Consider the following 22,280-nt stretch of genomic DNA (forward strand, 5'->3'; position numbering starts at 1 on the left):
TCTCCATATAATACATAATCTTTCTTTATCACGCATGTCTCAGATCAACCTTATACTATCATAGACTATCACCTTTTTCCTTATTCCCAGAGACACTTGTAGATCCGGATACTTCCACACATATCGGAACGCTATGATTTGGCAGCTGGAGCAGTTCGAGTCAAAAGACAAGGTGTTTCTTATCATGGATCGCAAGAGCTGTAACTTCGAGGCTCTGAGTTACTCTAAATGGGATTCCAGTGGTATACACCAAGTCGACCTTTGCATTTACACATGCCAGTGGGTAGCAAACAATGTACCATTTGCTTTCAATTCATATGAATATTCGCTGTATTACCTTATAGAGATTCCAGCACAATTATGCAGTAAGCGCCTGGATACCGGCTTCGAGCGCACGAACATCCGCACCACGAACACGGGTTCCGAATTCCTGTCCATCCTTAACAAAAACAAACGTAGGCATGGCAGTAACACTGAACTGCTTCGCGACACCACCCATCTTATCAACATCGATCTGAATAAAGCGGACGTTCTCGTATTTCTCGCTCAGCTTTCCGACCTGAGGACCAACAGCTCGGCAAGGACCGCACCATGTAGCGTAGAAGTCGATTACCGTAGGACCGGAGGAGATCAGGGCCTTGAAGATGACCTCACTATGAGTGTAAAACAAAATTTAGCTGTAGAACCAATGAAAATACCCTTGAAGCCCCTTCCTGCAAGCTCTAACGGGGTCCTTACTTGTCAATGTTGGTGACTTTGCCGTGGGACTCCATTGGTTTGGCGGAGATTTTGCGTTGTTGGTAGTAGCGGAAGACTGCTTATGTTAGCTGGGTCGTATTTTAGCGGTGGAGCATGCGCTGCTCTTTGAGATGATGACGAATTGCGATTCAGGGTCACCCACCTATCCAGCACAAGAGGAAGATCAGGGTAATCTTGACATTCATTTTGGGTTCTGTGGATGTTTGTGGAAGAATGCGGGTGAGGGTGGAGTCATCATGGGTTGATGCACGTGACCATTTTGAACTATACAGAGCCCGTACGTTGGTGTTGACATGAATGTTCCTGGTTTGATGGTCTCAAGTTCCGATTTAGATAAATATACGGAGTTATGCTTGAGCATCCGAAGATTACTTGCTTTTTTTCATGCGTTGTTTCACTCTATAATCAACCAATGTTCCCCCAAGCATCTATCCCTTCAAGATCCCTGCTGATTTGAAATTTCCTTCTTGAAAAGATCTAGCAAATACCTTGGAGTCGGCTTATCAGGCTTTCAGATTCAAATTTTTATCTTGTGAATATCCCCCTTTCTTTACACCAGACAAGTTGTGCGCAGAGCTTGATCCAGTAGTGATCATAACGGCTACTTGGTCATTCCACGCATGATTGCATATGCCTCAACTAGAGCTCAAATGCAATGTGATTAGAAACGAATGGTTTCTATGACGCCATAACTATACAAAAGTTGTTTGTGATATGGGACATAGGATTACTACTAGGTGAAATTTATCAAACTAAGACCCACAATATGCGAAACTAGTATAAGCTCATGCAATCTTCAAATAATAAGGTTATAAGTCGAGATAGGCGCTGAAATGAATCCAAGTGGACGAAGGGATACTTGATAATTTATTACGAGTTTTTATTTTTGCTTAAGTTGAATCACAATGACTATAGGTAGGTCGGCATGGCCCTTTCCACTTTTAAGCGTCAATAACCCTCAGCACTGGGAATCATGACACCCCAAATTCAAAACAGCTTGATTGGATAAAGCTTTCGAATACATTCCTCCAAACTTCCCAAACCCCTCAATCAGAGCAATTAAAGTTCCCCGCAGCCCTAAATTGCTAGAGTTATCGCTAAAATCTCCGCAGTGATTTCATATATCCAAGGACATCCAATGAAATCAAATAAAGAAGTCTGCCGACCTGATTCATGTAAGGACCCGTGAACATTCAAGGTCATCGGAGCAAAAAAATGTAATGTGATTGGCCGCTAACAAGCCCCAGCATTCTCAATGAGCGAGACAGACATGGATGGCGTAGCCCTGGTATGCAGGGTACGGGGAAGGCAGGAGTAGGATAAGATAGTTAGGAACCATCCATCCAAGCACTTTCCCAATAGATACAAATGCAATATGCAAAGAAACACCAGCTCGAGGCACCGAAAACATTAGGAGCCTAATATATTGACATACACAATGATGCGCCAAATGTACGACGAGGAGTCCGAAAAGGACGATACTCTCTCCGCTATGAACAGTCATACTTCATTGAACGGGAAGCCTGATTCAACGGGCGCAATGCTCCGCCTTTCTCTTTGGGTTGCCTTCGCGGCTTGGATTGTTAACTTCGATAATGGATACACGGGCACTGTGCTCATTATGCCTTCATACAAGAAGGCTTTCGGTACTTGCAGCGACCTTATGGATCCGAAGACTGGCGAGGTTGTCGAGCAGTGCTTTATTACCCCTCTACAACAATCTCTCATAAGTCTGAACTACATGTTCATCGGTATCGGGGGCGGGGTATCTGCTTTATCAGGCCGCTTTTTTGGTCGCCGTGGTACGATTCAGATTGGGTGTGCGCTTGCTATCATCGGTGCTGCCGGGATGCTAGGTACAGGAGGACGAGGCCAGGGCAGTTTCGTGCATTACATGGTGTGTCGGTGTATTAGCGCTATTGGTCTTGGACAGTTGATATCCGCCAGCACAGCATACGGATCAGAGTGTATCGTCGCGCACAAGCGTGGGTTCTCGTTGGGACTGTATAATGTCGGACTTGCGATGGGGAACGTTGCTTCTTCTGCTGTATGTGCCGGATCGGCGCAGTTTGAGCCGGGAAATAATTGGCAATGGAAGACGCCGATCTTGTGTCAGATTCCAATGGGCATTATTCTTGGAGCCGGGATCTTGATGTTTCCTGAGTCGCCGCGATGGATCCTAAATAATGACCCTGAGAATGAAGAGGAGGCAAGAAGGGCTTTCGCAATGCTCTACCGGATGGATCCATTTGCGCCTGAAATCACAAATCAGATTGAAGAGGTAAAGGCACATATCAAGGCTGAGCGGACGGCGAAGAAGTCTGTTTCGTGGTATCAGATTTACTCGTCGCATAATATTCGGAGGACTTCTGCGTCAGCGTTGATCATGATTGGACTTTCGATTACTGGGATTCAATTCGTGCAGCCGTACGCCACTACCTTCCTTCGGGGTGCTGGGATGAGCAACCCATACTTGATCAACGTTATCATTGGCCTGTGTATTCTTGGAGGATCAGGCTTAGGTCCCGCTGTGGTTGAATATGGAGGACGCCGACTCGGTATTTTGGCTGGATACACAGTAATGGCAGTGTGCATGTTGATTCTATCGTCCGTCAGCACAGCACTAGGCCAAGATTCCGTGTCCAAAATCGTCGTCGTCATCCTCCTATGCTTCTGGGCCTTCATCTTCGGTGGAACAATTGCTCCTACAGCATATCTAGCATCTGTAGAGATGCACAGTGTCTCCTTACGAACATATGGACAAGCAAACACGACAATCCTATACGGTGCATTCTCATTCGGCGCCACCTTTTGGACGCCGTATATGTTAGATGCACAATATGGTAATATGGGACCCAATGTGGGCTACTTCTACGCTGGCGTGACGGTTATTATTACTGTGTTCGTTTTTCTGCTTGTACCAGAGACTGCTAGTCTTACTTTGGAGCAGATTGACGATCATTTCAATTCGGGACGTCCGGCTTGGAAGACTTCTGTGGCGCGAAATAAGGAGCTTGTTCAGCTTCGTGGCCGGGAGTTGCAGGCAAGTGAATAAGTTTGCAGAGCACGGCATTGATTTTGATGAATGTAACAATTATGGGTGTTTAATGTATAGTTCGTTTTACTGTATAGTTGGGATTAATACTATTGATAACAACTACTTTCTAATGTTTCATGTTAATGGAATAGATATACTATACGATTTCAAAACTGTCAAGTTGACAGTAAGTACCAGTAAGTAGTCATCTCATTGGAGATGGATAACTAAGATAGACGCGATAAATGATATTCAGATAATTGCCTTCATTCAGCCAAGAAAGTTTGCTCCCAATTCCGGCTGGGACTGGTATTTTGAGTATCACCAATCATTCGTAAGTCAGAGGTACTTTTTAATGGTAGAAGGACATTGTTGTAGCAAGAAAAGAGATTGATATAGAGAGAATGGTTGTATCTATTTACATAGCTTTGCTATCTTCAGCATCAAACACCAGGCTAAAAGAGCACAGAATGGCAAGGCTCAAAAAAAAACTTTACAGACAAGCCACACAGAAAAAGGTAGAAAGCGCTCAAAGGAAACGTGAAGGGAATGTAGGGTCAAAGCTGTACTAGACAGCTGTATAGACAAGGCAGTTGACGCTGATGTACAGGTAAGAAAAACAGAAGAAAAGAACTTCAATACTCCAGGGCCACAACAGAGGTACTGGATCAAAAAGTACAAAAAAGACTCCGAGTAAGATTGCCAACAGAAATGGGAGAAGGCTTTTCTGATGGGCCAAAGTGAGTTTCAGAGCCCATATTATAGGTACGAAGAAGTGAAAGTGGATCTGGGGGGAAGAACTGTTTGTAAAGGAGCGAGCGGCCTTGAGGGGCGCGTAAAAAAGTGAGGCTGTTGTAGAAGTCGAGGAAACGTATAAGAGGATTCAAATTGGCGTGATGTGAAGGTGTAGATGGAGTTAGAGAGGTCCAATCAAGAAGCTAACAGCTCATTGGGCGATAAGATAAAAGGGCTTCACAGCTCTGACTTAAGAGGCTCTTCGGGAACGTAATCCGCTCTGCGATTGTTCATCATTTCCTCGAGAATGTCAAGTCTCTCACGTGTTGTGCGAATGGCATGATCCATTTCTCGGTCCGAAACCTTCTCTTCGCGAAGTCGGGCGATGAGCTCACGTTCATCACCAACATTCACGCGAGGGGTTTTATGATTTGGCTCCGGCATTCTATGGTGGAGAGCTGGAAAGACCATTCCGTCCATGCCAACACGATCTTCGAGCCAATTCCAGAGCTCGCTCTCTTCACGCCGCCACATCTCATCATATGCAGCTAGCCGTTGCGGCAGACTTAGTCCTGGACAGCCTGCACTGTTTCCAAGCATGGATGGGGTTGAGGGTGCACGGAAGAATAGCAGGTAAAGTAGGAGCCCAACAAGCAAAATTGCGATGTTCCCACTCCAAAGCGGCTTGAGCATGCCTGTGAAAGGCTCCAGGATAGGTCGCAATGGCTCGAGTAGACCCCAAGACTCAGTTTGATTTGAATTGGCATCCGCAGTGGCTTTGATTGATGCCGCTGCAGACGACTCCTGAGCATCGGTATCACCCTTCTTGCGACGTCCCTTTCCTCGTCCGCCGCCGGGGGTTTTCCCACGGGGAACAACGCCTGCCTTGAGAGTCTTGATCAATTCGGTTCCAAAGGTGGTCTGTCCATCAATGGCACCTTTTTCAATCGGACCTGCAAATAGTTAGATTTTTGCTACATATACAATTTGATGGAATAAAAATATTCAACTCACCCTTTAGCCAACTTTTGCCTGTCCATTCGATGTTACAGGTCATTAGGAAGCGAGTATGGTTGTTGGGAGCCCATGTCAGAAGATATTTGGTCTTTACAGCAAAAACATTCCCACTGGGGACATCGGGGGTTTGAGTGGTCAGGGTGACAAGAACGAATTTCTCCAAATCCAAAAAGTCCAGGTTTTCGGTACTGATACACTTGGTTTGCTTCGGGCCGATGGGAGCATTCAGGGGCTTGATGTAGGAGTACTTCCGGACCCGACTTTCGTTGGTAAGTCCCTTTGCAGTTCCCTCAAACTGAAGCTCTCCAGACTTTTGGTTATCCACGAGGAACTTGGTCATGAAATCCGTTGACGCTGGGCCGAAAACAAGGGAATAGACCTTGCCAAGAGGTGCGGGAATAACCTCGTCCTTGATAACCTTTTCATATTGACCGTCCCCATTTGTGTATTCGGTGGGAGCATGTGTAGATGGACCAGGGAAGTCGTTTTCTTTGGGAGAACTTGCCTTGGCTTCACCACCAGAGTTTGGTCCGCTCGGTGAATTGCCGTTTCTAGATATCCCAGAAGGCTGACGACTCAGACCATTCTTCGCGGGCAATGATTTTTCACTGGCATTGGCACTGGCCCCAACCCCAAAGAAACTCTCAGCGTGGTCGCCTTCTTCGTCCTCATCATAAATCTCATCCTCGTCCGAGACATCGCTTTCAGTGTCGCTTTCATCTTCGCCTGCGCCAACCTTCTCTGTCTTGTCACCGGTGCCATCTGTGACTCTTGTGCCATTCACAGAGCTCTTCAGTGAAGGATGATTGATTTTCCAAATGTTGACCATAAGATCATAAGTTGATTCACGGCTCAGTAGACTTCGGAAAGTGTGACGGGCATGGAGTGTTTGAATAGCGATCGCGTTCGGGAATACCATGGCGGTGTTTTCCTTTTCGATGGCCACTACTTCATCAAAGCTAATGACTAGGGTAGTCACCCAACCCAGAATGTTGCTGGAAAAACATATGTGGCCTTCAGAGATATAGATACGACCAGCCAAAATGATTTCACGCTGGAGCGCACAGCTGTAATCTTCAATCAGGTAGTCATCCTCTGGTACACTTCTAAATAATTGATGGAAATCCCGGTTGCGCTTTTTACTTGCGACGGCAAAGCCGGTCAACCGAGGGACACTCGAATTGACCCCAGGGATGCCAAGGTTGATAGCACTGGCACCAATCGCTCCAATTGTTGACGTGGTTGCACCGGACGAGCCTCGATGTCGACGTGCAAGTCGACTACGCACGCTACCGGTGCGCCGCATGCCACTACCAATATCACCATCGATGATACTCCCAGTCGGGGGAGTATGGTCTCCAGTAAGGACACCATCTCTAGGTAGCGATATCGTAGATTGAGATTCAATTACATCATCACCAGGAGAGCCTAAAAGGGATGAGTCAAGTGGCCTTTCGTATGCCATATGCACTGCCTGCGCCGCACGTTTGTCTTCTAGCTTGGCAGCCTCCTCGTCTCGTCTGTATACAGTCGTGTTCTTGCGCTTATCACCCAATGGTGTCTCTGGCTTTGTGACTACTACACCATCGGCAGTAGAAATTACCTCGCCCGCCGGTGCATCCACATCCAAATGACCGAAGTTAAGATCGCCAGCCCCAAGAGTCTGCACGGTACTGGGTTCAGAATCATCGCCGTTATTCCTGATAACCCCTCTGGGAGAACCGATATCTTCCGTACTAGCTTCCGCCTGGTAGTCGCTAGGGACAATAGTTCCCGTCTGGGACACATTGCGATTTTTTTGCGGGGCGTTTAGCGTATTGGTTATGGAGGATGCGGCATTTTGGGCGGCAGAGAACATCGAGGAGAAAAACCCACCCTGTTGACCAGACGTGGCCTTAGGGGTCTTTGCTTCTTCCAGGGGAGTTAATGTCGACATGGAAGTGGATAACTTGCTTGGGCCGTGAGCCGCAGAAGCAGATCGAACTCGGCGATGGGATATCATGTTGCCAGAGGGACTCACCGTGATGCCGGTTCCAGAGATAGAGTTTCGGCCAGGAATAGATTCAGGCGAATCCATGATATCCGAGGCTAAGATTTGAGAGGTGGAGGGTCGGTGTTCAGTCGGAGTCGGAGGAGTTACGGTAGTCGCCGGCGCCGGGAAAGGAATGGCTGTTTGGGGAGGTGTGTTCGGCAACGGACTGGCTTGCAAAGAGCGCGGATTATCCAGCTTCGTATCGAGACTTGGAGATTTGGTCTGTATCGGACTAGGAAGAGGCGGAGGAGCATCCTGAGATGCGTGCGTTTGCGCCCGTTTGGAAGACAAGCTGCTGCGTCGGCTACTAAACAGACTCCTGCCGCTTCTACTGTTGCCGGACTTCGATGAGGCCGTTTCAAGATCCTCAGTGGAAGCCTTTTTATCGGGCACAACGAAAGCATCCTTTAATCGTCGGCCTGGTGAAGCGCTACGTCGCTTGCCATTGGGATCAGCTGGGACGCCCAGCGTCATACCCGGGACACTGTTTGCTCTCGGGTGATTTTCAGCTGTATTCGATTCCGATCCGGTTGCACTTGGACCGCTGACTGCTGATTCACCATCTGCGTGCGCGTCGTCGGCATCGGCAGTGGGGGCGGCATCCGCCGAGGTGGTCTCGATGAGAGGGGAGGAGGAGGTGTAGAAGCCAGTGTGAGAGTTGTGAGAGGTAAGCGGCGGAGTTCTAGATAAGTGAGCATCAGTTAGTTTCAGGGCGCAATACATTTAGAGACAGGGATGTGGTCTAGAGCTTGGCGTACCTGTCTGGTTCGGAATCATCGGTCAACAGATTGATGACTTCGTTCTCCTGGGGAGCAGAGCTGTTGACAGACGAGGGAGCTACCGAGTTCGTTGCGGATGTGCCACCGTTAGATCCATTTGAGGGAATTTCTTGCAATTCCTGCTCTGTAATGGAGCCAGGCACATCGGGTTCGTCTGAGCTTTTCTGGTTCTTCTTCTTCCGCCTACGCTTGAGGAGCTTCGAAAAACCGCTGGAACCAGCCTTTGCGGTATCCGGAACCTCTCCGGCCTGTGTCTTGGGCCGTTCTGAAGAGTCAATCGATGAGCGGCCATTGCTCCGACTCGATGATTCGATCGTATCCGACTCGGCAGATACCGTCCAGGCACGACGCGACCTGCTCTCACCTCCGTCTTTGAGACTTGAGGATGAGGAGTTGGCCATGACAACGGATTAGACCCGAAGAGAGATCAAGGGGCTGAGTGTATTCGAAAGGACAGACAACATCAAGGGCTTTCTGCTGTGTCGACCCGGGATGAAGTGGTGGGGGCGGGTTTGCTGACTAGGAAACCGGAAGTGTCCCCTGATGCACGTAACGAGGGGAAAGTAGCAGCTCCCTTAGTCAGATGCCGAGGATATGAACCACATACATTGCAGGGATAGTCATGGGCTCGGGTATTTTTAATTGTAAAGATGATATTGTATAATGCTCTCGCGGATATTCAAATCATTCACTGAAAGACACATTATTTTTTTTTCCCATTATTTTTCTCCTGGTGTCTTGACCTATTGCTGTTCGTAGCTGTTGGGGTTTCTCCACTGCGGATGTGACAGTTGTACTGTTAGCTTCAGCCTTGGAGATCTTAATGCGTATGCGGCTGTTTTCAGACAATCGTATAATGGCAATGTTCTAATTGTTCTCTTTTGCTGAATTGAAATAGACTGATTTTTGAGAATAAATAACATATTCGTTTTCTTTTCTAAACTAGAAAAAGAGTAAAGAACTTGGTCCTTGTAGACACCAGTACGTACATTGCACTGGTCTATATTGTACAGTCAGCGGATACCGATAACGATAAGATCCCTTCGTCCTTGAATCCTTATCGTCCACACCGTTTGAATGCCCAATACTTTCAACCTTGAATACAAGCTTCACCAAATTCTACTTATGACCCTTGTCGCTCTTCAGCACAATAACCCCTAAGCTCAAATTAGGAATGCCTTCTCCTTGAAACTCACAACTTTGACTTCTCAAACATGGAGGCCGCTCCGCTTACTCTTGTAAGATACCCACACCCCTCTCCCCGCATAGTTGCTCTAGCTAACTTAACGTCATAAGGCCCACACCCACGCACGAAATGCGGTGCTCGAGACCCGGAAAGCTAATCCTGTCGCAGCGAGTGAAGAGCATGATCTTGCCGCTGGCGAATTTGCAGCAGCAGCTCACAACAGCACCGACCAGGAGGTGAGTTACTCATTTCCGCCCGACCTCAAATAAGAGAATGCTCACGAGGACGTCATGGATAGGCTCTGCGGACCCTTCAACTGCTCGAACAACACCATAAAAAACTGGCTGAGATCCTGAGGTTTCAACACGAACATCCTGCCCATACACCAGACGCGCAGGGTGCTACAGCCTCTCCGAACCCGGTTACTCCATCCTCTACGGATGCTGGAAATACGAAGGCGGGTGTTCCCTCTAACCAGGATGCCCAAAGCCAACCCCCAAGGCTTCCCGGAAATCCTCGTATGTTAAGCCGAGAGTCATCATCAATCGCTAGTAACTTAGCATCAGCTCGAGGTATTCCATCTCAACCCCGTGGATCGCCAGCCTCACCAACACTCTCAGCACACCAAGCTGGAGCTAAAATGTCAGAGGGGCCATCGAAAATCAGGACCGGAGAGGCACGATTGCGGGATGTCCCCAATAGGCAGCGCTCTAACCGAACAACAACAGCTAGACAGCCCTGGTCGCCTCCATTGCCCAGCCCCACCGATGTTACCGCTCAACAAGTCGTTCCTTCGGAGTCCAGCGAGGCTTCGCATCGTAAAACGAAACCCCCGGCAGCCGACGAGCCATTCCAACGATTCTATTCTACGTTCGAGGGACTCATCTCCAAAATATCCGCACCCCTGGCATTTGCAGGCCTACCTCTTGGAACAGGAGACGCTGGACAACAGCCCGGCACCTCAAATCGCAAGTCTTCTGCCGAGACGAAGCTGGATTATCAACACGCGACTTCCGATAAAGGTAACACATTCGCTGAGCCAGATGTGAACCGTCTATTCTCCAGGGCTGCATTGCGATCGATTCGGGAGAATCCAGGGGCTTTTACCGGGAATACGGCAGAGTCCTTTTATGTTGTCCCTACAACCGGTGGAACGATGTCCTATGCAGGTATCCTGACACGAGCCGAGAAAGAAGGGCGCCGAAGCAGCTTAGATGAAGGCGAGGATGATTTTGTGGACGCACGAGAAACCCCATCCTCACCCGAGATGCGCCAGAGCGCCGGTAGCTCCAACAACCGGGCCAAGCGCCAAGGCACTGGAGACAAACTTACGAGCCTGCAAAATCCTAAGACCCTGGAAGAACTTCAAATGGAGAATCAAGCACTGAAGCATTTGTCTGATGAGCTCTCGAAACGACTTCATATGTGGGAAGTCAATGCACAATCATCTTCTATGGCTTTACAGCAATCATTGCGAGCAATTCACCAATCTCCTGGCTCACATGGTCCTTCTGGAATACCCTCTCCAGTAGCTCAGATGTCTACTGCGCCTGCCACGTCGGACTCAGCTGACAGAGTAAAGGAACTAGAAGACATTGTTCGACGCGGCGAACAAGAACTAGATCGGTTGGGACGAGACAATGATAAATTGAATAAAGTCCTTGGGCGATACCGAGACCGCTGGGAGAAACTTAAAGAAGGAGCAAAAACACGACGTGCGGGAGGCCAATCTGCTGATGGTCAATCCAATCCACCAACGCCGGTTCTGAGCTCCAGGACTCCTAATACTCCGCTCTCGCCACAGCCAGATTCCGACTCGAACGATATACCAGCTACCCCAGTGATCTGAAGCAGAGAAATTGAACATTGTCTCTATTCTATTTAATGACCAAGATACATAGGATAGTGTCTATTAGGAATAGATCATAAAATATACATATTTTGGAGTAGCAGCAGAAAACCTTCCAGCTCCCATGACACACAAGACATCAAAAAAGCGGGCAGATAATAAATGATCTTGGATTCCTCCGTCCAACTCCTAGTAAGACAACCTTGGGGTTTGGTTGAAGACCCTCAGCCACATCCCCGAGCCAAAATTAGCTTTACCGACAGAATTGATACGTCGATTGTTTTTTTTAAAATAAAAATAAAAATCGAGGAACCCATTCGTTATTTCCATTTGCCACTTTATATTGAACAAACTAAGCTGGGTTGGACACCTGGGCGTAACCTAAGTTGTTGATAAGAATTGATTAGTTTATACTTCTGGTCTTCGTATACCATCGTGTGGAGACTGCTTAGAAGGATTGCTCCATTCGTGTGGGGCTGGGATCTTTTCCTGTCTCCGCTGCCTAATTACTAACGACAATAGCAATTAAGATTAGCTTGAGCCCCGCGATATTTGAAGCATTCGAGTTTGGACACGGACAAAGCTATGACACGTGGTCATATCGCCTTCAAGGTGTCATAATGGCTGCTTCAAATAAACTGTGCAGCATCTCTGAAATGTTGTTATACCTCTTGCGACGGCTCCTTGTTCCAACTGTACACATTTTTCAATATTGGGGGTGCTTCAAGTTGCTGCAGCTGCAGTCTACCCTCTTATGGCCAAAGTAGGGTCGCTGCCCAACTACATGCTGTAGAGGGAAACAACACCCACACTCACCCAGATATCCTGAGGGTATTTGGTCTGCGAATCAGGATCGTCCCCTGGAGGAAAGTAGGAATACTGAGATAGAGACCGTAAGGGAGTCCGAAGGAGAAGAGATCTGAATTGCTAGAATGATCCGATCACATCTTAAATACAGAATATCAATGACTTATACCGCTATAGCGGGGTATTACTGTAGTGGGGAGTATATTCCCCACTACAATACCTACTACCATGCATGTGTGTAGGTACCTGGTAGTGTAAAGTAAGCGAATCTCTTGCTAAGTGGACTAACACGTCTTGATAAGTGTGTGATGGACTTGTATTTGGCTCATCGCCCTCATTCAATATTACGAAAAGCACTCTCAATCCGTCCTACCGTCTCGTAGCCCTGTTTTTTGGGCCCATCCTTTTCGTGATTCTTGATATTTCCTTGAAGAGTGTTCGGTCTTTAAAGAAAGTATCTATTCTATTATCTTTGAATCAAAGAACCCATGGCGGTAGAAAGTCGATTCCCAAACGTGCATCTGATTGGGTCAGGAGGCATTTCCTCAGTCTACCAGGTCGACTGCGGTATTGTTGTGAAAGTCCCAAACTCTGATGAGTTTTCGAGACAGCAATTTCTCAAAGAGATTGAGATTTACAAAAGGTTTTCCCGACAGACGGCCTGCGCGTTCATTGTGCAGTGTTTCCACCTCACTGACGACGCAATCTTCCTTGAGAATATGAGAGGTGATACTCTTGAGATCTATGACCATACAAAGGTCTCTATTGACTAGTTGAACAGACCAATGTTTAGCTATCCGTATTCAAGGAAATCACGATTATGACTGGGAGAAGTGGGTTGTTATACAGGTGAACAAACTGGAACCACTGCACCTACGACTTGCGTGGATGAACGGTATCACCCAAGCAATTGCCTTTCTTGAATCTCTTACTCTCGCCCATGGCGATCTCCGACCGGAAAATATTCTTCTCCACGACAACAAAATCAAGGTAACTGATTTTGACAATACGGCACCATTCGGAACGCCATTCTGGGTTTGCATGGAGCCATGGGGAAGAGAGTTGACGGAACCAGAAATAGGCTATGATACCCCTGGTTGTCCAGCTGGGCTTCTGGGACCTCGGACTGAGCAATTCGCCCTTGGATCTATGTATTATTATATTAACTACGGGATGGCAGTATACGAGGACAAGACTCTCACAGTCAGTTGGCGTGATCGGGGTATTGCGCGCAGGAAATTATTTCAGGACATGCAGTTCCCAGTCCTAGACTGTGATCCGATGATCGATGAATTAATTCATAAGTGCTGGCACAATCAATTTCCCACAATTGCAAGCTTGGCGGCGGCCACGAAGCAATTGTTTGACAAAAGATGTAGCCGTGAAGAAAACGAAGCCGTGGAGGGAGGAAAGGATGAAAAGATAGCATCAGATGGAGACGAGGCTACAAAAGCTTTTTGTCAAAAATTACAAGAAGATGGTCTGTTTGACTTTATCCGCTCGCGCCAGTCTTGCTGATCTCGTTCAGAGAGATTCGGTCATGGAATCACTAGCCCAGAGGGTCGTTTGGTTATTCCTTATGTTGAGTCAATCGAGAACCGCAACGAGTGTCTTCAAACCAATAAATCTACTTAGTAGTAATACGTATCGCGAATTATATTAAATCCTCTCTATCCTTACTTGAGCTCACCTGTTTTGTCCGATGCCATGTGATTTCCCCGTGTTCTATAGCTTCGTCTAAAGCGAGTCGTTTTACCAGGGGAAGAATACCTGAGTAGAAATTTTATAGTAATAAATGAATGACAAAAATCCAATCAAATATAGAGTGAGCAATAATAATTGGTAACAACAGAAAGGCCCAGTGCGCTGTTTCCAACTATACTGCTGGCTGCTGGCTGCTGGCTGCTGGCTCGACCTAGTTCCCTCAAACTTAAACATAAGCTCATCATCCCTTGAAGCAGGTAAAAATGTTTCATGTTTCGTTCAAGGCCTCTGATGCAACTCGCAACTTGTGCTTCGCTCAACCCTAAACTTGTAATGTTTTTTAGCCGCATGAATGAAGCTCCACTTTACTAAATTCACGTAATAGAAAAGAAAAAGGACTAGAATAAGGCGTGCCAGAGCCTAAGCGAGCGTTGGTCAATGCGGCTCTCAGCCCTGGTGAAATGGCCAAACTTAATGCACCGACAATTGGCGATCGAGCAGACCGCTAACTTATCATGCTATGTATCACAAATTTAGCTGGGAGCATTTCTGATGTCATCTCAGTGAGAATGGGGGTTTTTCTTTCTTTGCTCTTTCCAGAATTTCCAGAATTTCTCAACGGAACTTGGATGCATGGTTTCTCAGCACAATTCGCCAACCGGGCAGGCCGACTTAGACAGTCTCCACATCAAATCTCGGGGTTCTGCGCTGTTCAACCCGGCATCGTGGCCAAGTGGGCGTGATACTTCCGAGCGTGGCCGGCGCAGCCACAAAACGTGGCCCATTGAAGATGATATATCATCACGGAATTCAGCGAAATTCCAGAAACTACCCTTCCGGCAGTACATGCTACTCTGTCACGGTGCTGATGCGGAGTACACGTTGATCTGATCTGCAAGCTGGGGCGGCACATAGAGCATGAAACAGCTACCCCGTAGTGAGTACAAGCAATGGTACGTCAGATTGAGTCGTCATTCTTCTCAAGAAGCCGGACTGGTATCTACATGTAGAGTGTATTTTCGGTTAATACGGAGCAAGACCGGATAAAAAATCAGACCAGAGTACAAGTGGCATACAATTGTGGGATATCATTTTTTGTCGCGGTTAAAGTCCGAACGCTCCGTTGCATGAAACTCTTTGCAACCTGCTTAAACGGGGCCATGGCCGACCATTAAATCTGCACCTATGTCCCTTCAACAGGGACGAGAGCTCAGACAATAATTTCAAAGTCCCTCCACGCAAGGAGTTCTAAATTTATCCCGGAAAAAAAGAATGTACGTGGAAAGCCCACTCGTCTTCCGTGCCTGGAACCTTATTTCAAAATAGCTTCAGTCCTCTGTGGTTATCCCTTCCTAACTGCTTCGAATGGAGAGAAAGCCGTTTGAAGATCTTCAATATGTCATTGGTGATCAATCCATGGAACATCAATGGTGAAAACCTGTAGAGAATCAAATTGCTTTAATTTGGGTAATTTGTTGACCTCGAGTTGCCTTGATCCTTGGTAGCTCAGGAGTCATTGTGGGTCTCGATTACAGGCACGAAAAAAAGCCAAGCTGGGTGGCTTGAAAAGTGGCTGCGTTGTGTGCTTGGGACGGGAAATGATGCCGGATCCACCCAAGCACATTAGCACATGGCACTAAATTCAAAACATGGCAAGAGTAGTAAAGATTGGCATTATCAAACAGGAAAATAAAATGAAGATCTATTGGCTAGATCATTTCGCTCTTTTCCGAGTGGAACATTGAATGTATGGTCCATAAGGCTAGGTCAATTGCTTGACGCTAAAATCTCTGCCAGCCGCGATCCGTGAACTCAATTCGGCGCTGAAAATTTTATAGTGGGACAATCCTAAGACTGCGAGCTGCTATTTTAAAACTGCTTTCTACAATTCACCTGGGACTCTGTTTCATCCTGTAGCTAAACTCCTGCGGCTGCAGCAGAAGCCCTGCATATGGAGTTTTTACGGTGTCGGAGCTCTCGACACGTTGTTGGATAATATGCAAGATGTAGAATTTGCAATGTACATAATGTACATACTTCTGTACAGATCGGATCTAGAGTATAAGCGAAGGAGACGGTGGATCTCACTTAAGACTCTAAACCATATAGATCTTAGTGTGGAAAGGCTTTTTTTCGAAAGGATTCCCCCAAGGAAAGCCACGATAACTACCGTGACTAATTCCATAGATCTTAAATGCTTAGGACATACTTCGCATTCTCCGCACATATCACAATGACGGTTATTAATTCAAAAACAGGGTTTTGATTAACATACCGAACCAGACAATCAATTAATTTACATAGCTATCAGGTTTATTGTTAGCTCAGTGTTGTAGTTTTTTTGGGTCATCAAATTTGGGTCTCAGGGCTTCCAAGGATTCGGCTAAGACAGGACCAGGTTCGGCCCCATCTAGATCAGGAACCTACCGGATCTAAGAAGTAGGAAATACTGGAGTACACCGAGCTGTGGCCCACATCGAGGATAAGGCTTCCACCTGGACACCATGAGGGATCCCATGCAGGTTTTAAGAGTTCGCATCGAAGTTTTTTCCCACTACTGCACCTCATCCCGTCCATTGATGCGGTGACCATTCGTTACATTCCACTCGTTTAATTTCGCCATTCATTAATACAGTCACTCATTTATATACCTGCAGCGTTGCCCCAATGTCCAAATACCATGCCCGAAGACATACAATGGTGGAGGACGTGTGTGTCCCGAAGCACTTGCTGTCTACAGCAAAGTTCGATTCACCATGGGAGATGAAAAAATGGGAGAAATCTCTCCCCGAAAATGATCGTGTCCCCTATACACTGGCCAGATCTGCAAGCCAAAAGCAATCTAGCGGTCTCTCGCGCTCTAAATCTCTTGGTGGTCTTGCTCGTTCTGCTAGTCTTTCTACTTTGCGGGTTCCAAAACGCCCCGATGCTACTCGACCGCGTAGCAACCCTCCTGCATTACAACGTATGTTTATATACTTTATCTTTTCTGTCTTTTCTTTTCCAAACACTTGCTAATCTTATAACGTTAGTCTGGGATGAGTTCAAGCAACCTGTACCATTATCACCGCCCCTGGAGCAAGACGAACCTATCACGCCTATCAAAGAAGCCGCCGTCCATGCCAGTCCCCCAATGAGCGCTAATAGCTCGGATACCTTTGCTAGTAGTCAGCGGAGTAGTATGCAAGATGTGTATGAAAAGGCCAAACTGAGAAAGGTTGCTCTTCAACGAAAATACTGGGTGCGACTTCTATTCGAAATCGGCTTCTATACGTTCCTTATTTTGTTCATATACTTCGTCTTGATCGGAATGCCCCTTTGGAAGGGTGCAGTATGGTGGCTCTACTGGGTTATCAGCAACAAATTCGTCATCCCAGGAGGATGGGCAATTCTTCTTGGTCTGGCATTCTTGTAAGACTCAATACCCTAACGTCGTATCTTGATATTGATTACTGACTTGAAATCTTTTTGAAACAGATATGCTTTCTTGCCGCTCCTCATTCTTTTTGAAAAGGATCCCCCAGCAGTGCTGGTTCCTACCGATGCAGATCTTGAAAAGCAAGTATCAAATGCAGAGAACACAGCCCTGCTTATTCCCTGCTATAAATCTGCACAGATTATTGGTCCAACTCTGGACGCTGCTCTGAAAATCTTTCCTGCTGAGAACATCTTCGTTATTGCTAATGGAAACTCGGAAACTCCACTCGACAACACGGAAGACGTCTGTCGCCCGTATGGAGTTAATCATCTTTGGGTACCTGTTGGTTCAAAGATCGTTGCCCAGTTCGCTGGTTGCTACGCTGCAAAGGGATTTGAAAATGTTCTTCTTATCGATGATGACTGCGCACTTCCACCGAATTTCCCCGTCGTCAGCAACAGATTGACGAGCTCCGTCAGGTGTATTGGATACACTATTAAGAGCGTTGGACCTGAATCATCCAAGGGAACATACTGTCAACAGGCGCAGGATCTCGAATACAAAATGTCCGGTATCCAGCGAGCTTTCTTTGGTATGCTGGGAAGTGCCACTTTCCCTCATGGTGCTATCTCTTTATGGAACACGGAGTTTCTCAAGCAAACATTCAATGAGCATCCTGGTTTTTCCGTATCCGAGGACTGGTTCTTCGGAGATGCTTGTCGACGACTTGGAGGTCGAATTACCATGTGCTCATCTGTTTTCGTCGAAACCGAGACACCATCAGCAGTATTTTTCGCTAGAGGTGGTAGCCGCGGTGGATTCGGCGAAATGACTGTCTTTAAGCAACGATTTAAGCGATGGAACTTTTTCTTCGTTATCGGAATGTACTATGACCTCAAGTACATCTTCACGAGCTGGAAGCTCGGCTGGTGGGAGATCGGAGCCAAGCTCTGTGTTTTCCAAGAGGTATGTATCACTTATTTATAAACTCCCTGACGGTGATTCTCAGTTACTAATCCTCAATTACAGGTGTACGAAACTCTCATTTATCTTCTCGCTCCTTTCGTTTTACCCATCTCTTTCTACGTCCGCCCCTCATTCTGTGGTATTCTCCTTGGTGCAACTATTGGCATGTACATTGTCAACGTGTTGGTGTTCAATGAGATCCACCTCCGACTTAAGAAAGAGCGCATCGACTGGAAGGTCCTTATTCTATACTACACATTTTACAAGATTGCTTTGACTGGTATCAACGTTTTCAGCTGCTACTGGTCGCTATACAAATACGCTCGCTACTTTGCCAAGCGCCATCCAAAGGTCATTGAGGACGAAGAGGCCATTGGTGTCGTTCTAAGTCTTGAACGCGAAGTTGACTCGGAGATTCCCACCATCCAGGAGAACGTTGCGAGTACTGTTATTCCGCAGGATGCAGATGCTAACCGAGCATATAAAAGATTGACTTTAACTAAGGTTGAGGCTCCGCCACAAACCATGGATGAATTTTCACACGGACCGTGGGTATAAAAAAAGCCCTGCCCTGTACATAATATTTAATACACATAGTATCAAAATACACACGCATATGAACATTTCAATATTTTATTCTCATTTATTCAGGACAATACTATGGTATAGAATTTTGAGTCGTTCTTAGCTAGACTGGTTGGAGTTGTTCATCCCTTCACCGTGAAGGTGGTGTTTCCTCTGATATCCTCAGAGCTGCTGCCAACCAATACAGTAAACTGACCAGGCTCAACGACATATTTCATCCGACTGTTCCAAAGTCCAATATCCTCGATCTTGATTGGGATTTTCACCTTCGTAGTTTTTCCGGCAGGAATCACAACCTTATCAAAGCCTTTCAGTTGCATATTCGGAACAACCACCGTCGCAATGTCATCGGAAATATAAACTTGAACAACTTCTGTCGCTTCGCGCGTTTTATCGGTATTGGTGACATCAACGCTCACAGTGACTGTACTATCGGTCGCCTTGACGGTGCTGCGATCTACGGTGACAGTGCCATATTCAAAGGTCGAGTAACTCTTTCCATAGCCGAAAGGATACCACGGAGTAGGGTTACCAATAACATATTGGTGACCAAAGACAATGGTACCATTATTCTCGATGTATCCAGAATCGGTAATCTCACGGGCTGAGTTCAAATAGTCGTAGTAAACCGGCAGATCTCCAACGAAACGCGGGAAGCTGACTGATAATTTACCAGATGGGTTGTAATCACCGAACAAGACATCAGCAAGTGCATTTCCACCTTCCTCGGAGGGATAGAATTGCTGCACGAGTGCTGAGGTGCTGTTGGAGATCCAGACATCTGTTATGGGCTTGCCGCTAGATAGGACGACAATGGTTGGGACTCCAGTGGCGGCAATGGCCTTGATTAGAGGACCTTGTGCACCTACAAGATCAAGGTTGTCTTCGTCGACGTGCTCGCCGGTACTGTGTGATGTAGATGTTAGCAATTATTCTCTGACAAATTTTAGCGCGTGTCAAGTTGTACTCACGTCGCGTTTAGCCCTGTCCATAATTCTCCTTGGTCGCGCGACCAGGTTCCTACAACTACAACTGCAACATCGGACTTCTTTGCCACTTCAACCGCCTCATCGAAACCAGACTGGTCATTACTCCACTGTACGCATCCCTGTGCATAATTGACAGTGGCTTTATTACCAACAGCAGCTTTGATGCCGTCCAACGGTGTGACACCTCGGTACTCGCTCTTGTAAACGACATAATCGCCATACTAGATAATGTCAGTAACTTGGAAGGGACAAAGATAAATTTTATCAGAAATCAATCTGTCACTCACGTTCATGACACCTGAAGCCATGGGTCCAATGACAGCAATGGTACCGGATTTCTTCAAAGGCAAAGTTTGGTTGTGGTTCTCCAGGAGAACTATCGACTCCTTGTCCAAATCTCTTGCCAGCTGCTTGTGCTCTGGGGTGTTGATGAGCGAAGTCCACTGACTCTCTGGTGCAGCAGGATATGGATTCTCGAAGAGACCCATTTCAAACTTCACCCGCAGCAATCTTGACACAGCGGTATTGACGAGATCAACATCAAGTCTCCCCGAGTCGACCATTGATGGAATCTTTTGAAAGTTGCTGTATTTTGTGTTAGCCCAATAATCATTTTCCTTCTTGAGGAACTTTTTCAGGGAATGCCCTTACAAGGAGCCGCCTCCCATTTCTACATCCAGACCCGCATCCAATAATTGTTCTGTGACAGAATTCATGTCTATAGGATTGCTCTCGCACATCTTGAAATAGCTGCACAATCGATCGCTACCACCAGCATCGGTCATAACAAAACCCTCGTAGCCCCATTCTTCTCTGAGGATCTGAGTAAGTGTTTGATAGTTTGCAACCATCGGAACTCCATCGTAGCTATGAGCATATTAGCTTCTTAAATAGTCACAACTAGCAAAGGAAATGGGTAACGCATACCAAGAGTAAGCAGCCATGATACTCCACACTCCTCCATCCACAATCGCGCGCTTATATGATGGCAACCATCTAAAAGAAAATCAGTACTTCATGGACCCGACGAATGTAGTTCAAACTTACGTTGTGCGCAACTCTCTTTCACCACCACGAACCGGTCCAGTATTTATTCCCTGTTCAGGCATGCTGTATGCTGCGAAATGCTTCACCATAGCCGATACATTCTTGCTCTGAATACCCTTAACGTAGCTATAAGACATCTCGCCAGCTAGAAAGGAATCTTCGGAGAACGTTTCTTCGACCTATGAATCCAAGCTCGTTAGAATATTTCCAAGGGAAAAAAAAGAAAGGAGCTTCTTACCCGACCATACCGAAGTTCACGGGCTAAATCAGCTTCGGGGGCGAAAAGCTGAGTCGCACCCAGAGCACGAGCTTCTTGACCAATAACTTCACCCATTTTTTGAACAAGCTAAGACGGATTAGCTATCTTCGCACTAATATGACAAGAAGATACATCTTACACTCGGGTTCCAAGAGCTTCCAATGCCGATAGGAGAGTTGAAGATGGTAGCATTACCAATCAAAAATCCATGAAGACCTACAATGATCATCTTAGTGCCCAATTTCGCCTCTTGCTCCCTTGTAATGTCTTACCTTCCGTTTGCACAATCGCGGGAATACCAAGCGTAGTATTATGCAGCAGATAGTCCTGACCTCGCTTGATATTATCTGCCAGCCAATCCCACGGAATAGCATAGCCAACTATTAAATCTCAGCATCCACCACAGCATGTTCTTAGCATTTCTCAACCAATGTCTACGTACCGTAGAACATGCCCGCCTTCATCTCCATATTCGCCACCAATCCGCTATAGTTGAAGGCGCCGGTTGTCGAGTCCATCCAATTGGTGATGTCTCCTATGGATCGGAATAATATTAGCAGTTGGCATATCATTGAAAGAACAATCAAAAAAAAATTCACCTTGCATCAATTGCGACATCTTGTCTTCAATGGTCATTCTCCCCAATAAATCCTTTACTCTTTTTTCTACCGGTGCACTAGCATCCTTGTAGAGCGGAGTAGAAGACCCGATTGCTCCAGATACAAATGTACCCAGCAGCTGGAGGAGCAATAAGCCCTCCGAGAAACCTTTAACAATCATATTGAGGACGGAAAAGCACTTCAATCGAAAAATTCTATACCAAGACCCGGACAGGCCAATTCTCAAGAACCGGAAATCCAAGCAGAAGACCAAGAAAAAGATCTGTCCCTCACGGGGATCAACTCAACACGGGGCATTCTCGCATTTAAACCCCAGCTCGGAGCTAAGAGCTCATATGCAATTAACGAATTAATTGCTTCCGCGCGGGGATAATTGACAGTAATCAAATCGGTAACGCGTGAATCAGGCCGTGCGAAGCCCGCCAATGTGGCACGCGAAGTATTAGATCGAACTCTGGCATTGAGGTTTCGCAGCGCCGGAGATGAATTGA

General features: G+C 46.6%; 7 protein-coding genes across 7 annotated transcripts; 4 read left to right on the forward strand and 3 right to left on the reverse strand.

Annotated features, from left to right (window-relative positions):
- Nucleotides 1-358: 358 nt before the first annotated feature.
- On the reverse strand, nucleotides 359-944 carry N7478_002944 (thioredoxin family protein; the record flags this gene model as incomplete). Its single annotated transcript, XM_056919158.1, has 3 exons — nucleotides 359-653; nucleotides 739-814; nucleotides 902-944. The coding sequence occupies 3 exons, from the start codon at nucleotides 942-944 to the stop codon at nucleotides 359-361; spliced, it is 414 nt and encodes a 137-aa protein (XP_056782316.1).
- Nucleotides 945-2,197: 1,253 nt separating this feature from the next.
- Nucleotides 2,198-3,814, forward strand: N7478_002945 (uncharacterized protein; the record flags this gene model as incomplete). The annotated part of the gene is made up of 1 exon (XM_056919159.1): nucleotides 2,198-3,814. One exon carries the CDS (start codon nucleotides 2,198-2,200, stop codon nucleotides 3,812-3,814), a length of 1,617 nt encoding a protein of 538 aa, XP_056782317.1.
- Nucleotides 3,815-4,768: 954 nt separating this feature from the next.
- N7478_002946 (GRAM and VASt domain-containing protein) lies at nucleotides 4,769-8,760 on the reverse strand (the record flags this gene model as incomplete). Its single annotated transcript, XM_056919160.1, has 3 exons — nucleotides 4,769-5,484; nucleotides 5,546-8,262; nucleotides 8,339-8,760. 3 exons carry the CDS (start codon nucleotides 8,758-8,760, stop codon nucleotides 4,769-4,771), a joined length of 3,855 nt encoding a protein of 1,284 aa, XP_056782318.1.
- Nucleotides 8,761-9,573: 813 nt separating this feature from the next.
- N7478_002947 (uncharacterized protein) lies at nucleotides 9,574-11,394 on the forward strand (the record flags this gene model as incomplete). Its single annotated transcript, XM_056919161.1, has 3 exons — nucleotides 9,574-9,597; nucleotides 9,656-9,781; nucleotides 9,844-11,394. 3 exons carry the CDS (start codon nucleotides 9,574-9,576, stop codon nucleotides 11,392-11,394), a joined length of 1,701 nt encoding a protein of 566 aa, XP_056782319.1.
- Nucleotides 11,395-12,689: 1,295 nt separating this feature from the next.
- Nucleotides 12,690-13,836, forward strand: N7478_002948 (putative Rho-associated protein kinase; the record flags this gene model as incomplete). Its single annotated transcript, XM_056919162.1, has 3 exons — nucleotides 12,690-12,927; nucleotides 12,983-13,681; nucleotides 13,730-13,836. The coding sequence occupies 3 exons, from the start codon at nucleotides 12,690-12,692 to the stop codon at nucleotides 13,834-13,836; spliced, it is 1,044 nt and encodes a 347-aa protein (XP_056782320.1).
- Nucleotides 13,837-16,572: 2,736 nt separating this feature from the next.
- Nucleotides 16,573-18,847, forward strand: N7478_002949 (uncharacterized protein; the record flags this gene model as incomplete). The annotated part of the gene is made up of 4 exons (XM_056919163.1): nucleotides 16,573-16,870; nucleotides 16,938-17,316; nucleotides 17,383-18,289; nucleotides 18,353-18,847. The coding sequence occupies 4 exons, from the start codon at nucleotides 16,573-16,575 to the stop codon at nucleotides 18,845-18,847; spliced, it is 2,079 nt and encodes a 692-aa protein (XP_056782321.1).
- A 149-nt stretch (nucleotides 18,848-18,996) lies between these two features.
- N7478_002950 (uncharacterized protein) lies at nucleotides 18,997-21,949 on the reverse strand (the record flags this gene model as incomplete). The annotated part of the gene is made up of 11 exons (XM_056919164.1): nucleotides 18,997-19,780; nucleotides 19,846-20,084; nucleotides 20,151-20,448; nucleotides 20,515-20,730; nucleotides 20,791-20,859; nucleotides 20,911-21,089; nucleotides 21,149-21,256; nucleotides 21,309-21,385; nucleotides 21,442-21,549; nucleotides 21,612-21,704; nucleotides 21,769-21,949. 11 exons carry the CDS (start codon nucleotides 21,947-21,949, stop codon nucleotides 18,997-18,999), a joined length of 2,352 nt encoding a protein of 783 aa, XP_056782322.1.
- Nucleotides 21,950-22,280: the final 331 nt, after the last annotated feature.

The sequence above is a fragment of the Penicillium angulare genome (genome assembly GCF_028827245.1).
Source record: "Penicillium angulare strain IBT 27051 chromosome Unknown utg000003l_segment0_segment0, whole genome shotgun sequence".
Lineage (NCBI taxonomy): Eukaryota > Fungi > Ascomycota > Eurotiomycetes > Eurotiales > Aspergillaceae > Penicillium > Penicillium angulare.